This window comes from Pseudophryne corroboree, chromosome 5 (assembly GCF_028390025.1).
Source record: "Pseudophryne corroboree isolate aPseCor3 chromosome 5, aPseCor3.hap2, whole genome shotgun sequence".
In the NCBI taxonomy this organism is placed as follows: Eukaryota; Metazoa; Chordata; class Amphibia; order Anura; family Myobatrachidae; genus Pseudophryne; species Pseudophryne corroboree.
This window is the reverse complement of record NC_086448.1, coordinates 566,961,825-566,976,367: the sequence shown is the minus strand read 5'-3', so window position 1 is coordinate 566,976,367 and position 14,543 is coordinate 566,961,825. Positions and strand designations below refer to the sequence as shown.

General features: G+C 46.7%; 1 protein-coding gene across 1 annotated transcript in view; it reads left to right on the top strand.

The window, feature by feature from the left end:
- The window catches only part of CTDP1 (CTD phosphatase subunit 1), a 469,717-nt gene that overhangs the window by 122,715 nt on the left and 332,459 nt on the right, over positions 1-14,543 (top strand). The window contains exon 3 of the mRNA XM_063923302.1: positions 13,820-13,913. Within this exon, the coding sequence (XP_063779372.1) occupies positions 13,820-13,913 (94 nt within the window). The remainder of the gene's footprint in view (positions 1-13,819; positions 13,914-14,543) is intronic.

Genomic DNA, 14,543 nt, shown 5'->3' with positions numbered 1-14,543 from the left:
CACGTTTATCAAAGCAAGTGGCGTTGCCGTCTCCTGATACGGCCGCCCTCAAGGATCCAGCAGATAGGAGGCTGGAAACTACACTGAAGAGTATATACACACATACTGGTGTTATACTGCGACCGGCAATAGCCTCAGCCTGGATGTGCAGTGCTGGGGTAGTGTGGTTGGATTCTCTGACTGAAAATATTGATACCCTGGATAGGGACAGTATTTTATTGACTCTAGAGCAATTAAAGGATGCTTTCCTTTATATGCGAGATGCTCAGAGAGATGTTTGTACTCTAGCATCAAGAGTAAGCGCGATGTCCATATCTGCCAGAAGAAGTTTATGGACGCGACAGTGGTCAGGTGATGCGGATTCCAAGAGGCATATGGAAGTATTGCCATATAAAGGAGAGGGATTGTTTGGGGTCGGTCTTTCGGACCTGGTGGCCACGGCAACTGCCGGCAAATCCACTTTTTTACCTCAGACCCCCTCCCAACAGAAAAAGACACCGTCTTTTCAGCCGCAGTCCTTTCGCTCCTATAAAAAGCGACCAAAAGGACAGTCTTATCTGCCGCGAGGCAGAGGAAAGGGTAAGAAAGGGCAGCAAGCAGCCCCTGCCCAGGAACAGAAGCCCGCCCCGGCTTCTACAAAGCCATCAGCATGACGCTGGGGCTTTACAAGCGGACTCAGGAACGGTGGGGGGTCGACTCAAGATTTTCAGCAATCAATGGGTTCACTCACAAGTGGACCCGTGGGTCCTGCAGATAGTATCTCAGGGTTACATGCTGGAGTTCGAAAGGTCTCCCCCTCGCCGGTTCCTAAAGTCTGCTTTACCAACGTCTCCCTCAGAAAGGACGTCGGTTTTGGAAGCCATTCACAAGCTGTATTCTCAGCAGGTGATAGTCAAGGTACCCCTCCTACAACAGGGAAAGGGGTATTATTCCACACTATTTGTGGTACCGAAACCGGACGGTTCGGTAAGGCCTATTCTAAATCTGAAATCCTTGAACCTGTACATAAAGAAATTCAAGTTCAAGATGGAGTCACTCAGAGCAGTGATAGCGAATCTGGAAGAAGGAGACTTCATGGTGTCCTTGGACATAAAAGATGCTTATCTACATGTCCCGATTTACCCCTCACACCAAGGGTATCTCAGGTTCGTGATACAAGACTGTCATTATCAGTTTCAAACGCTGCCGTTTGGGTTGTCCACGGCCCCTCGGGTCTTTACCAAGGTAATGACCGAAATGATGGTTCTTCTACGAAGAAAAGGCGTATTAATTATCCCTTACTTGGACGATCTCCTGATAAGGGCAAAGTCCAGAGAACAGCTGGAAGTCGGTGTAGCGCTAACACAAGTAGTGCTTCAGCAACACGGGTGGATTCTAAATCTTCCAAAATCTCAATTGACCCCGACAACACATCTGCTGTTCCTGGGCATGATTCTGGACACGGTTCAGAAAAAGGTATTTCTCCCGGAAGAGAAAGCAAGGGAGTTATCCGAACTTGTCAAGAACCTCCTAAAACCAGGAACTGTGTCAGTACATCAATGCACAAGAGTCCTGGGAAAGATGGTGGCTTCGTACGAAGCGATTCCATTCGGCAGATTCCATGCACGAACATTTCAGTGGGATCTGCTGGACAAATGGTCCGGATCGCATCTGCACATGCATCAGCGGATAACACTGTCACCGAGAACAAGGTTGTCTCTCCTGTGGTGGTTGCAGACTGCCCATCTGTTAGTGGGCCGCAGATTCGGCATACAGGACTGGGTCCTGGTGACTACGGATGCCAGCCTACGAGGTTGGGGAGCAGTCACAAAGGGAAGAAACTTCCAGGGCGTGTGGTCAAACCTGGAGACGTCTCTTCACATAAATATACTGGAGCTAAGAGCGATCTACAATGCTCTAAGCCTGGCAAAATCGCTGCTTCAGGGTCAGCCGGTGTTGATCCAGTCCGACAACATCACGGCAGTCGCCCACGTAAACCGACAAGGCGGCACGAGAAGCAGGAGTGCAATGGCAGAAGCTGCAAGGATTCTGCGCTGGGCGGAGAATCATGTCGTAGCACTGTCAGCAGTGTTCATCCCGGGAGTGGACAACTGGGAAGCAGATTTCCTCAGCAGACACGACCTTCACCCGGGAGAGTGGGGACTTCATCCAGAAGTTTTCCACATGATTGTGAACCGTTGGGAAAAACCAAAGGTGGACATGATGGCGTCTCGCCTCAACAAAAAATTGGACAGGTATTGCGCCAGGTCAAGAGACCCTCAGGCAATAGCTGTGGACGCTCTGGTAACACCGTGGGTGTACCAGTCAGTGTATGTGTTCCCTCCTCTGCCTCTCATACCAAAGGTACTGAGAATTATACGGAAAAGAGGAGTAAGAACAATACTGGTAGCTCCGGACTGGCCAAGAAGAACTTGGTATCCGGAACTTCAAGAGATGCTCACGGAGGATCCGTGGCCTCTACCTCTAAGAAGGGATCTGCTTCAGCAGGGACCTTGTATGTTCCAAGACTTACCGCGGCTGCGTTTGACGGCATGGCGGTTGAACGCCGGATTCTAAAAGAGAAGGGCATTCCTGAGGAAGTTATTCCTACTTTAATTAAAGCCAGGAAAGAAGTGACCGCACAACATTATCACCGCATTTGGAGAAAATATGTTGCGTGGTGTGAGGCCAAGAAGGCTCCAACGGAAGAATTTCAATTGGGTCGATTCTTACATTTCCTGCAAGCAGGATTGTCTATGGGCCTCAAATTGGGGTCCATTAAAGTTCAAATTTCGGCCTTATCAATTTTCTTCCAGAAGGAATTGGCGTCAGTGCCTGAAGTACAAACTTTTGTCAAAGGTGTACTACATATACAACCCCCAATAGTGCCTCCAGTGGCACCGTGGGATTTGAACGTGGTTCTAAATTTTCTCAAATCTCATTGGTTTGAGCCTTTAAAATCGGTAGATTTAAAATACCTTACATGGAAGATAACCATGCTGTTGGCCCTGGCTTCAGCCAGGAGAGTTTCGGAGTTGGCAGCTTTGTCATACAAAAGCCCATATCTGATATTCCATTCGGACAGGGCAGAATTGAGGACACGTCCTCAATTTCTCCCTAAGGTGGTTTCGGCATTTCACTTGAACCAGCCTATTGTGGTGCCTGCGGCTACTAGCGACTTGGAGGACTCCAAGTTACTGGACGTTGTCAGAGCATTAAAAATATATATTTCAAGGACAGTTGGAGTCAGAAAATCTGACTCGTTGTTTACATTGTATGCACCCAACAAGTTGGGTGCTCCTGCGTCTAAACAGACGATTGCACGTTGGATATGTAGTACAATCCAACTTGCACATTCTGTGGCAGGCCTGCCACAGCCTAAATCTGTAAAGGCCCATTCCACAAGGAAAGTGGGCTCATCCTGGGCGGCTGCCCGATGAGTCTCGGCATTACAACTTTGCCGAGCAGCTACGTGGTCAGGGGAGAACACGTTTGTAAAATTTTACAAATTTGATACTCTGGCTAAAGAGGACCTGGAGTTCTCTCATTCGGTGCTGCAGAGTCATCCGCACTCTCCCGCCCGTTTGGGAGCTTTGGTATAATCCCCATGGTCCTGACGGAGTCCCAGCATCCACTAGGACGTTAGAGAAAATAAGAATTTACTTACCGATAATTCTATTTCTCATAGTCCGTAGTGGATGCTGGGCGCCCATCCCAAGTGCGGATTGTCTGCAATGCTTGTACATAGTTATTGTTACAAAAATCGGGTTATTACTGTTGTTGTGAGCCATCTGTTCAGAGGCTACTTCGTTTGTGTTATCATACTGTTAACTGGGTTCAGATCACAAGTTGTACGGTGTGATTGGTGTGGCTGGTATGAGTCTTACCCGGGATTCAAGATCCTTCCTTATTGTGTACGCTCGTCCGGGCACAGTACCTAACTGAGGCTTGGAGGAGGGTCATAGGGGGAGGAGCCAGTACGCACCATGTGACCTAAAAGCTTTTTTAGATGTGCCCTGTCTCCTGCGGAGCCCGCTATTCCCCATGGTCCTGACGGAGTCCCAGCATCCACTACGGACTATGAGAAATAGAATTATCGGTAAGTAAATTCTTATTTTTTTGCTGACTATTGCCTCTGCTAGGATGGTTTCAGACTTGGGTGCCTTATTCTGTCGGTTACTCTTTCAGATTTTTCACAGTGACCGTGCTGTTCTTAGAACTCGCCCTGGTTATCTACCTAAGGTGGTGTATCTTTCCACCTTAACGAAGAGATTGTGGTTCCGGCCTTTATCTTTCCTGGTTTGTCCTCCAAAGAACGGTCTTTGGATGTGGTATGGGCTCTACGTATATATGTGAAGAGAACTGCCTCTCTTAGGAGATCTGGTTCTCTTTGTCCGTTTTGGTTTTCACAAATGTGGCTGGCCTGCAAATAAGCAGACCATGGCCAGATGGATTAGAATTGCGATTGCACAAGTTTATGTACAGGCTGGACTTCCAGCTCCTGCTACTATCAAGGCCCATTCTACTCTGCCTGTTGGACCTTCTTGGGCGGCCCGCCGTGGCGCGTCCCTAGAACAGTTGTGCAAGGTGGACTACGTGGTCCTTAGTGAACACGTTCTATGCCTTTGATACTTCCGTCTCCCAGGATGCTTCCTTTGGACGCCGGGTTCTTGTGCTCGCTACAGTGCGTCCCCTCCCATGGGAACCTGCTTTAGGACATCCCCGATGTTATTCCCTGTGGAATAACATCGCTGCAGAAAAGGGGATTTATGGTAAGACTTTCCATTGTTAAATCTCTTTCTGCGAGGTACACTGGATTCCACAGGGCGCCCACCCTGACACACTTAGCTTCTTCGGTTTGTATGGTATTAGCCGCTGGTACCTTCTTCTGTGGTTGAGGCTAGATCCAAGTGGCCTAAGGGACCTTTTCCATCAGGGGGAGGAGCCATGGCACAAGGGGGAGGAGCTAGGCCAGCGGGACAGTTGCTCTACTATCCCCGCCACCAACTATTACCTTTAGTAATTAGATGGCGAGCAAAGCGAGCCCGCGAGGGTACTTTTCGGGTACCCTGTTCGGCCGTAGCTCCTCCCCCTGGTGACGTGTCTCCTCCCCTAGGTACGTCACAAGGTCCCTTCTCCCACTCCGATATAGAACCAACCCTTCTCCTGTCGTGAGAATGTGGTTATGTGTGACTACTAACTACTGTCGTCTCTTTTACCTGCCACTGCATTGGACTGGTTAACAAAACTGAGCTCCAGTGCTTGGAGGCGGGGATATAGAGGAGGCGGTGCAGTGCATCTTGGGAACAGTCAAAGCTTTAGTCTGTTGGTGCCTCGGATCAAGATCCAGCTCCACACCCCCAATGTTACTCCCTGTTGAATCCAGTGTACCTCGCAGAAAGAGATTTAACAATGGTAAGTCTTACCATAAATCTTTTTTTCCCCCCAATCCTGGTACAGTTTTTTTTTTTTTACGTATTTATCAAACTGCAGCAACAGTGGTACGGATTCAAAACTTCACACAAATTCCTAAGAACTTTTACAGCGCATACAGTATGTTACACAGAGATGACATAGCTCACAGTCAGGAGAAGATGACACAGGAGTGGGGAAAGGGATAGAAGTCTGGCGATATTAGGTACATTTAGGTATTGTTTGCATAAAGAAGGTAGGAAAGCCAAAGGGCCTGATAAATTTTCCAAGGAGAATGTGTGGAGGGAGAAGAAAAGTAGGACAAGGAAAGAACTTCGAGGGTCCTCAAAGGGAGTGGTAAGTGGATGAGCTAGTAGATATGGAGAAGGAGAAATTAAAAAGTAGGTAGTGGACACAAAAGAGAGAAGGGTGTGGTAATGATGTCAAATGCTGCTGTGATGTTAAAGAGTGTATGAATAGAGAACTGACCTTTTGTATTTGGAGGTGAGAGAGAAAGGGTCTAGGAGGGAGTGGGAGGAGAGGAAAGAGGTGAGGTAGTTGTACACTACTCAGTATATGAGCATATAATACAGTACTCCGTTGATAAGAACAGAGGTTCTCAAACTCCATCCTCAAGGCACCCTCCAGGTTTTAGGGATATCCATGGCTGCGCACAGGTGTTTTAAATTAAAAATAACTAAAATATTACTGAGGAAATAAATTCACCTGTGCACAATCAAATCTATTCTTAAAACCTGTACTGTTAGCTTTCCTTGAGGACTGATTTTGGAAATCACTGGTCCAGAATATAGCATGGCCCCAATGTCCAATTGCTGTACAACTTCTCCAACTTCCCTAAAATAGATTCTAATATCAAAAGCACAACTCGGCTACAGGTGCCAGAATGTACTCCCTCCATAACGTGACTAATGCATTGTATGATAAGTAGCTAAGTTATTCAATTTAGAAGCTCATCAGATCTAATTTAGACAGTGAGAAATAAAGTACTTTGAATAACTAGGCTACCTGAATCCTTGGTTAAATCCAAATCTGTATTAAATTAATTTCCAGTGCCTTTGTCTGCCCCAACACTGCATCACGCCAGTTAGTGCTCCTCTGCCTGTGTCCCATGTCTCCTGGTGGTACCGATGGCCATAGTTGGAAAGGTAGATGCTCGCACACAGCCATTATATTTTAAACGTTACCGCACAATGCAAATGTGATGTGTTATGTGCTATCTAATATTTAACACATATCAAATATAAAAAGTGAAACACATACCTGTACCTCATTCAAAACTGATTTAACTTTACTACTTTAATATTATGCGAATGTGGCAATTTGAGTGAAATGTCCATTTAGTAAAAATGGTAAGAAAAAGGACGAGAACTTTTTTGTTTTTCTGTAGTAGAGCGCCATTTGAATCTAAAAACCTGGTTTGTCTTTTGTGTAGTGTTGAGTCAGTCACAACAACAGTGTTGAAACCCAACAACGTAGTTGCCTATATCCAATGTAAAATAAACATAGCCCTTATTCAAGCAGACATAGCAAGTCTTGGATGGAGTCCTAACATTTTAGTTGTATTGCATTATTTAAAACTGGTCAGAGACATTACCACACTACCCAAAATGCTTTATAGCCTGGCATGTTTTGCAGTATGGGGTATAATCACCGGTCTGCACAATTCGGTATTTCAGTTGTGCGGCTCAATCTGATGGACATTTCAGTAGTACAGTGCGGGTCATTCCTAGTTGATCGCATGTAGCAACTTTTTGCTGCCCGTGCGATCAACTAGACGCCGCCTATGCGGAAGTGTATATCTGCATAGCAGGGTTGCGAACGCTTGTGCAGCCCTACTATGCAAAAAAAAGTTTCCTGTAAAAGAAGACCAGGGTAAGAGTTACTTACCCTGTGCGATCGTTCCAGCGATGCAGGTCCCGGAATTGACGTCAGACATCCGCCCTCCAAACGCCTGGACAAGCCTGCGTTCGGCGGACCACTCCCGGAAACCGGTCAGTTGACGCCCCGGAACGCCTTCCTCCTGCCAATCTTCTTGCGGTCGCCGCTGTGACCGCTTTTGTCGTTAGCGGCCGTCACCGGGCAACAACGCGCCTGTGCAATGTGGCAACGCGCATGCGCAGAACCGACCCTTTCGTACCGCTGCGACAGACGGCAGCGTGCGAATGGGTCGGAATGACCCCAGTGTACAAGTTGTCTGCCAAATGTTTAGTTGTCCATGTGTACATTTGGGGAGGTGGGGATATGAAATGATCTTTTGTCGCTACACATGTGGTGTTGATCTTATCAGAACTAACCGTAAAGTGCAGGTTATCATGGGTGGGCAAACTCTGTCCTCAAGGACCACCTGTATAGTAGTTAGAATATGCCCATAGTAATCACACTTGTGCAGAAGATATGGAATCATGCACTGTTCAGGATTCTTGGAGACCGAGATATGGTCTCCGAGAATCATGAGAGATTTTGCAATATTAATAGCTAACAGAAAATCATTGTTTCTCTATCGTCCTAGTGGATGCTGGGGTTCCTGAAAGGACCATGGGGAATACCGGCTCCGCAGGAGACAGGGCACAAAAAGTAAAGCTTTAGTATCAGGTGGTGTGCACTTGCTTCTCCCCCTATGACCCTCCTCCAAGCCAGTTAGATTTTTGTGCCCGGCCGAGAAGGGTGCAATCTAGGTGGCTCTCCTAAAGAGCTGCTTAGAAAAGTTTAGCTTAGGTTTTTTATTTTACAGTGAGTCCTGCTGGCAACAGGATCACTGCAACGAGGGACTTAGGGGAGAAGAAGTGAACTCACCTGCGTGCAGGATGGATTGGCTTCTTGGCTACTGGACATCAGCTCCAGAGGGACGATCACAGGTACAGCCTGGATGGTCACCGGAGCCTTGCCGCCGGCCCCCTTGCAGATGCTGAAGTAAGAAGAGGTCCAGAATCGGCGGCAGAAGACTCCTCAGTCTTCTAAAGGTAGCGCACAGCACTGCAGCTGTGCGCCATTTTCCTCTCAGCACACTTCACACGGCAGTCACTGAGGGTGCAGGGCGCTGGGAGGGGGGCGCCCTGGGAGGCAAATGAAAACCTATTTTGGCTAAAAATACCTCACATATAGCCTCGGGAGGCTATATGGAGATATTTAACCCCTGCCAGAATCCGTTAAAAGCGGGAGACGAGGCCGCCGAAAAAGGGGCGGGGCCTATCTCCTCAGCACACAGCGCCATTTTCCCTCACAGAAAGGCTGGAGGGAAGGCTCCCAGGCTCTCCCCTGCACTGCACTACAGAAACAGGGTTAAAACAGAGAGGGGGGGCACTAATTTGGCGTTAGAAATATATAAAACAGATGCTATAAGGGAAAACACTTATATAAGGTTGTCCCTATATAATTATAGCGTTTTTGGTGTGTGCTGGCAAACTCTCCCTCTGTCTCTCCAAAGGGCTAGTGGGTCCTGTCCTCTATCAGAGCATTCCCTGTGTGTGTGCTGTGTGTCGGTACGTGTGTGTCGACATGTATGAGGACGATGTTGGTGAGGAGGCGGAGCAATTGCCTGTAATGGTGATGTCACTCTCTAGGGAGTCGACACCGGAATGGATGGCTTATTTAGGGAATTACGTGATAATGTCAACACGCTGCAAGGTCGGTTGACGACATGAGACGGCCGACAAACAATTAGTACCGGTCCAGACGTCTCAGAAACACCGTCAGGGGTTTTAAAACGCCCGTTTACTTTAGTTGGTCGACACAGACACAGACAGGGACACTGAATCCAGTGTCGACGGTGAATAAACAAACGTATTCCTTATTAGGGCCACACGTTAAAGGCAATGAAGGAGGTGTTACATATTTCTGATACTACAAGTACCACAAAAGAGGGTATTATGTGGGATGTGAAAAAACTACAGTAGTTTTTCCTGAATCAGATAAATTAAATAAAGTGTGTGATGATGCGTGGGTTCCCCCCGATAGAAAATTATGGGCGGTATACCCTTTCCCGCCAGAAGTTAGGGCGCGTTGGGAAACACCCCTTAGGGTGGATAAGGCGCTCACACGCTTATCAAAACAAGTGGCGGTACCGTCTATAGATAGGGCCGTCCTCAAGGACCAGCTGACAGGAGGCTGGAAAATATCATAAAAAGTATATACACACATACTGGTGTTATACTGCGACCAGCGATCGCCTCAGCCTGGATGTGCAGAGCTGGGGTGGCTTGGTCGGATTCCCTGACTAAAAATATTGATACCCTTGACAGGGACAGTATTTTATTGACTATAGAGCATTTAAAGGATGCATTTCTATATATGCGAGATGCACAGAGGGATATTTGCACTCTGGCATCAAGAGTAAATGCGATGTCCATATCTGCCAGAAGATGTTATGGACACGACAGTGGTCAGGTGATGCAGATTCCAAACGGCAAAAAGGTGTATTGCCGTATAAAGGAAGAGGAGTTTTTTGGGGTCGGTCCATCGGACCTGGTGGCCACGGCAACTGCTGGAAAATCCACCGTTTTTACCCTAAGTCACATCTCTGCAGAAAAAGACACCGTCTTTTCAACCTCAGTCTTTTCGTCCCTATAAGATCATATCTGCCCAGGGATAGAAGAAAGGGAAGAAGACTGCAGCAGGCAGCCCATTCCCAGGAACAGAAGCGCTCCACCGCTTCTGACAAGTTCTCAGCATGGCGCTGAGACCGTACAGGACCCCTGGATCCTACAAGTAGTATCCCAGGGGTACAGATTGGAATGTAGAGACGTTTCCTCTTCGCAGGCTCCTGAAGTCTGCTTTACCAAGGTCTCCCTCCGACAAGGAGGCAGTATGGGAAAAAATTCACAAGCTGTATTCCCAGCAGGTGATAATTAAATTACCCCTCCTACTACAAGGAAAAGGGGTATTATTCCACACTATATTGTGGTACTGAAGCCAGAAGGCTAGGTGAGACTTATTCTAAAAAATTTTTTGAACACTTACAAAGGTTCAAATCAAGATGGAGTCACTCAGAGCAGTGATAACGAACCAGGAAGAAGGGGACTATATAGTGTCCGGGGACATCAGGGATGCTTACCTCTATGTCCCAAATTTGCCCTTCTCACTAAGGGTACCTCAGGTTCGTGGTGCAGAACTGTCACTATCAGTTTTAGACGCTGCCGTTTGGATTGTCCACGGCACCCCGGGTCTTTACCAAGGTAATGGCCGAAATGATGATTCTTCTTCGAAGAAAAGGCGTCTTAATTATCCCTTACTTGGACGATCTCCTGATAAGGGCATAGTCCAGGGAACAGTTGGAGGTCGGAGTAGCACTATCTCGGATACTGCTACAACAGCACGGGTGGATTCTAAATATTCCAAAATCGCAGCTGATCCCGACGACACGTCTGCTGTGCCTAGGGATGATTCTGGACACAGTCCAGAAAAAGGTGTTTCTCCCGGAAGAGAAAGCCAGGGAGTTATCCGAGCTAGTCAGGAACCTCCTAAAAACAGTGCATCATTGCACAAGGGTCCTGGTAAAAATGGTGGCTTCCTACGAAGCAATTCCATTCGGCAGATTTCACGCAAGAACTTTTCAGTGGGATCTGCTGGAAAAATGGTCCGGATCGCATCTTCAGATGCATCAGCGGATAACCCTATATCCAAGGACAAGGGTGTCTCTCCTGTGGTGGTTATAGAGTGCCCATCTTCTAGAGGGCCGCAGATTTGGCATTCAGGATTGGATGCTGGTGACCACGGAGCCCAGCCCGAGAGGCTGGGGAGCAGTCACACAAGGAAAAAATTTCCAGGGAGTGTGATCAAGTCTGGAGACTTTTCTCCACATAAATATACTGGAGCTAAGGGTAAAATTATAATACTCTAAGCTTAGCAAGACCTCTGCTTCAAGGTCAGCCGGTATTGATCCAGTGGAAAAACATCACGGCAGTCGCCCACGTAAACTGACAGGGCGACACAAGAAGCAGGAGGGCAATGGCAAAAACTGCAAGGACTTTTCGCTGGGCGAAAAATCATGTGATAGCACTGTCAGCAGTGTTTCATCCCGGGAATGGAAACTGGGAAGCAGACTTCCTCAGCAGGCACGACCTCCACCCGGGAGAGTGGAAACTTCATCGGGAAGTTTTTTCCACATGATTGTAAACCGTTGGGAAATACCAAAGGTGGACATGATGGCGTCCCGTCTGAACAAAAAACGGGACAGGTATTGCGCCAGGTCAAGAGACCCTCAGGCAATAGCTGTGGACGTTCTGGTAACACCGTGGGTGTACCAGTCGGTGTATGTGTTCCCTCCTCTGCTTCTCATACCTAAGGTGCTGAGAATTATAAGACGTAGAGGAGTAAGAACTATACTCATGGCTCCGGATTGGCCAAGAAGGACTTGGTACCCGGAACTTCAAGAGATGCTTACAGAGGTTTTATGGCCTCTGCCGCTAAGAAGGGACTTGCTTCAGCAAGTACCATGTCTGTTCCAAGACTTACCGCAGCTGCGTTTGTCGGCATGGCGGTGGAACGCCGGATCCTAAGGGAAAAAGGCATTCCGGAAGAGGTCATTCCTACCCTGGTCAAAGCCAGAAAGGAGGCGACCGCACAACATTATCACCACATGTGGCGAAAATATGTTGCGTGGTGTGAGGCCAGGAAGGCCCCACAAAGAAATTTCAACTCGGTCGTTTCCTGCATTTCCTGAAAACAGGAGTGTCTATGGGCCTCAAATTGGGGTCCATTAAGGTTCAAATTTCGGCCCTGTCGATTTTCTTCCAGAAAGAATTGGCTTCAGTTCCTGAAGTCCAGAATTTTGTCAAGGGAGTATTGCATATACAACCCCCTTTTGTGCCTCCAGTGGCACTGTGGGATCTCAACGTAGTTCTGGGATTCCTCAAATCACATTGGTTTAAAACCAGTCAAATCTGTGGATTTGAAGCATCTCACATGAAAAGTGACCATGATCTTGGCCCTGGCCTGGACCAGGCGAGTGTCAAATTGGTGGTTTTTTCTCAAAAAAGCCCATATCTGTTTGTCCATTCGGACAGGGCAGAGCTGCGGACTCGTCCCCAGTTCTCTCCCTAAGGTGGTGTCAGTGTTTCACCTGAACCAGCTTATTGTGGTGCCTTGCACCTACTAGGGACTTGGAGGACTCCAAGTTGCTAGATGTTGTCAGGGCCCTGAAAATATGTTCCAGGACGGCTGGAGTCAGGAAAACTGACTTGCTGTTATCCTGTATGCACCCAACAAACTGGGTGCTTTTGCTTCTAAGCAGACTATTGCTAGTTGGATGTGTAATACAATTCAGCTTGCACATTCTGTGGCAGGCCTGCCACAGCCAAAATATGTAAATGCCCATTCCACAAGGAAGGTGGGCTCATCTTGGGCGGCTGCCCGAGGGGTCTCGGCTTTTACAACTTTGCCGAGCGGTTATTTAGTCAGGGGCAAACACGTTTGTAAAATCCTACAAATTTGATACCCTGGCTAAGGAGGACCTGGAGTTCTCTCATTCGGTGCTGCAGAGTCATCCGCACTCTCCCGCCCGTTTGGGAGCTTTGGTATTATCCCCATGGTCCTTTCAGGAACCCCAGCATCCACTAGGACGATAGAGAAAATAAGAATTTACTTACCGATAATTCTATTTCTCGGAGTCCGTAGTGGATGCTGGGCGCCCATCCCAAGTGCGGATTATCTGCAATACTTGTACATAGTTACAAAAATCGGGTTATTATTGTTGTGAGCCATCTTTTCAGAGGCTCCGCTGTTATCATACTGTTAACTGGGTTCAGATCACAGGTTGTACAGTGTGATTGGTGTGGCTGGTATGAGTCTTACCCGGGATTCAAAATCCTTCCTTATTATGTACGCTCGTCCGGGCACAGTATCTAACTGGCTTGGAGGAGGGTCATAGGGGGAGGAGCCAGTGCACACCACCTGATACTAAAGCTTTACTTTTTGTGCCCTGTCTCCTGCGGAGCCGGTATTCCCCATGGTCCTTTCAGGAACCCCAGCATCCACTACGGACTCCGAGAAATAGAATTATCGGTAAGTAAATTCTTATTTTCTTAAAACAGAGTCTGATTTATTATTTATTATTATATGGAACTCTAATAACTTAGAGTTCCATATGATCATTTACTTAACAAAAAGATGTTTTTAATGGAAATATTCCTTTAGGTTTTTACACTATTCATTGCATGGGCCTGTTTTGTTCTCATAGAGCATTCAGTCTCTCCCACTGTATGATAGGTAATGCTGTATGACAAATTCACTTCAACCATTCATATTCAAATATTTCCTTTTGTATTTGAAACATTGAGAAGCAAAATGTATTTTAGTTTAATTCTGTGTATTTATTGCTTATCTTTTTCAGGTCAGTGAGTACTGTGTCTGTTTTACTTGAGCATGAATTGGTGCAGTAGCGTATCGCTTACAAACCTTTTTATTTGTTCAGGTTACAAAGCAAGAATGGGAAACAGCAGGTGCCATTATCAACAGCTACTGTTTCTATGGTTCACAGTGTCCCAGAACTCATGGTCAGCTCGGAGGTAAGCTGTGCACTTTAACATCTGGTAAAACATTGTTTCAAGATTGCGTTGCCCTTTCCTCTGACCCATACTGTGCCCAGTAGTGATTACCAGGCAGCTAAAATACTACGATTTTTATTTTTTTTGCTACTTTGATGTTAAAGGAAAAATACAAAGGAAAGCACTGCGCTTAGGATATAAATATATAGTTATAATACCATCAGTGTAACAAGCTGCACAAATATGAATGCTAGGAGACCTCTGCTTTGTACAAACATACACAACATTTTATTAAAATACACATACACATAACATGTCCCTAACTGATTTAAAATCACCCAATATTACATAAATAGTTCAGCTGCTGAGATAGCTTGTGAATAAAATTGAGTGGAAACAATATAACCACTCTGTGTTTATTGTTAGTACTAGGTATTTGTATCAATTAGAAAAGGAAAAGAAAATAAACAATTGAATGTCCATGGGCTAAGTGAGAATAATAGTCTCTGCTGCTGTATAACTGAAACAAAGCCGGCGTCCCGGCGATGATGAGTAGTAAGTAACCGTGTTAGTCTTACCCTCCCTGGGCGGTGTAGAATGTCCTCTGCTTTTAATGAATAAGATCCCCGTATCAGCGTGTCCTCCGTCTCA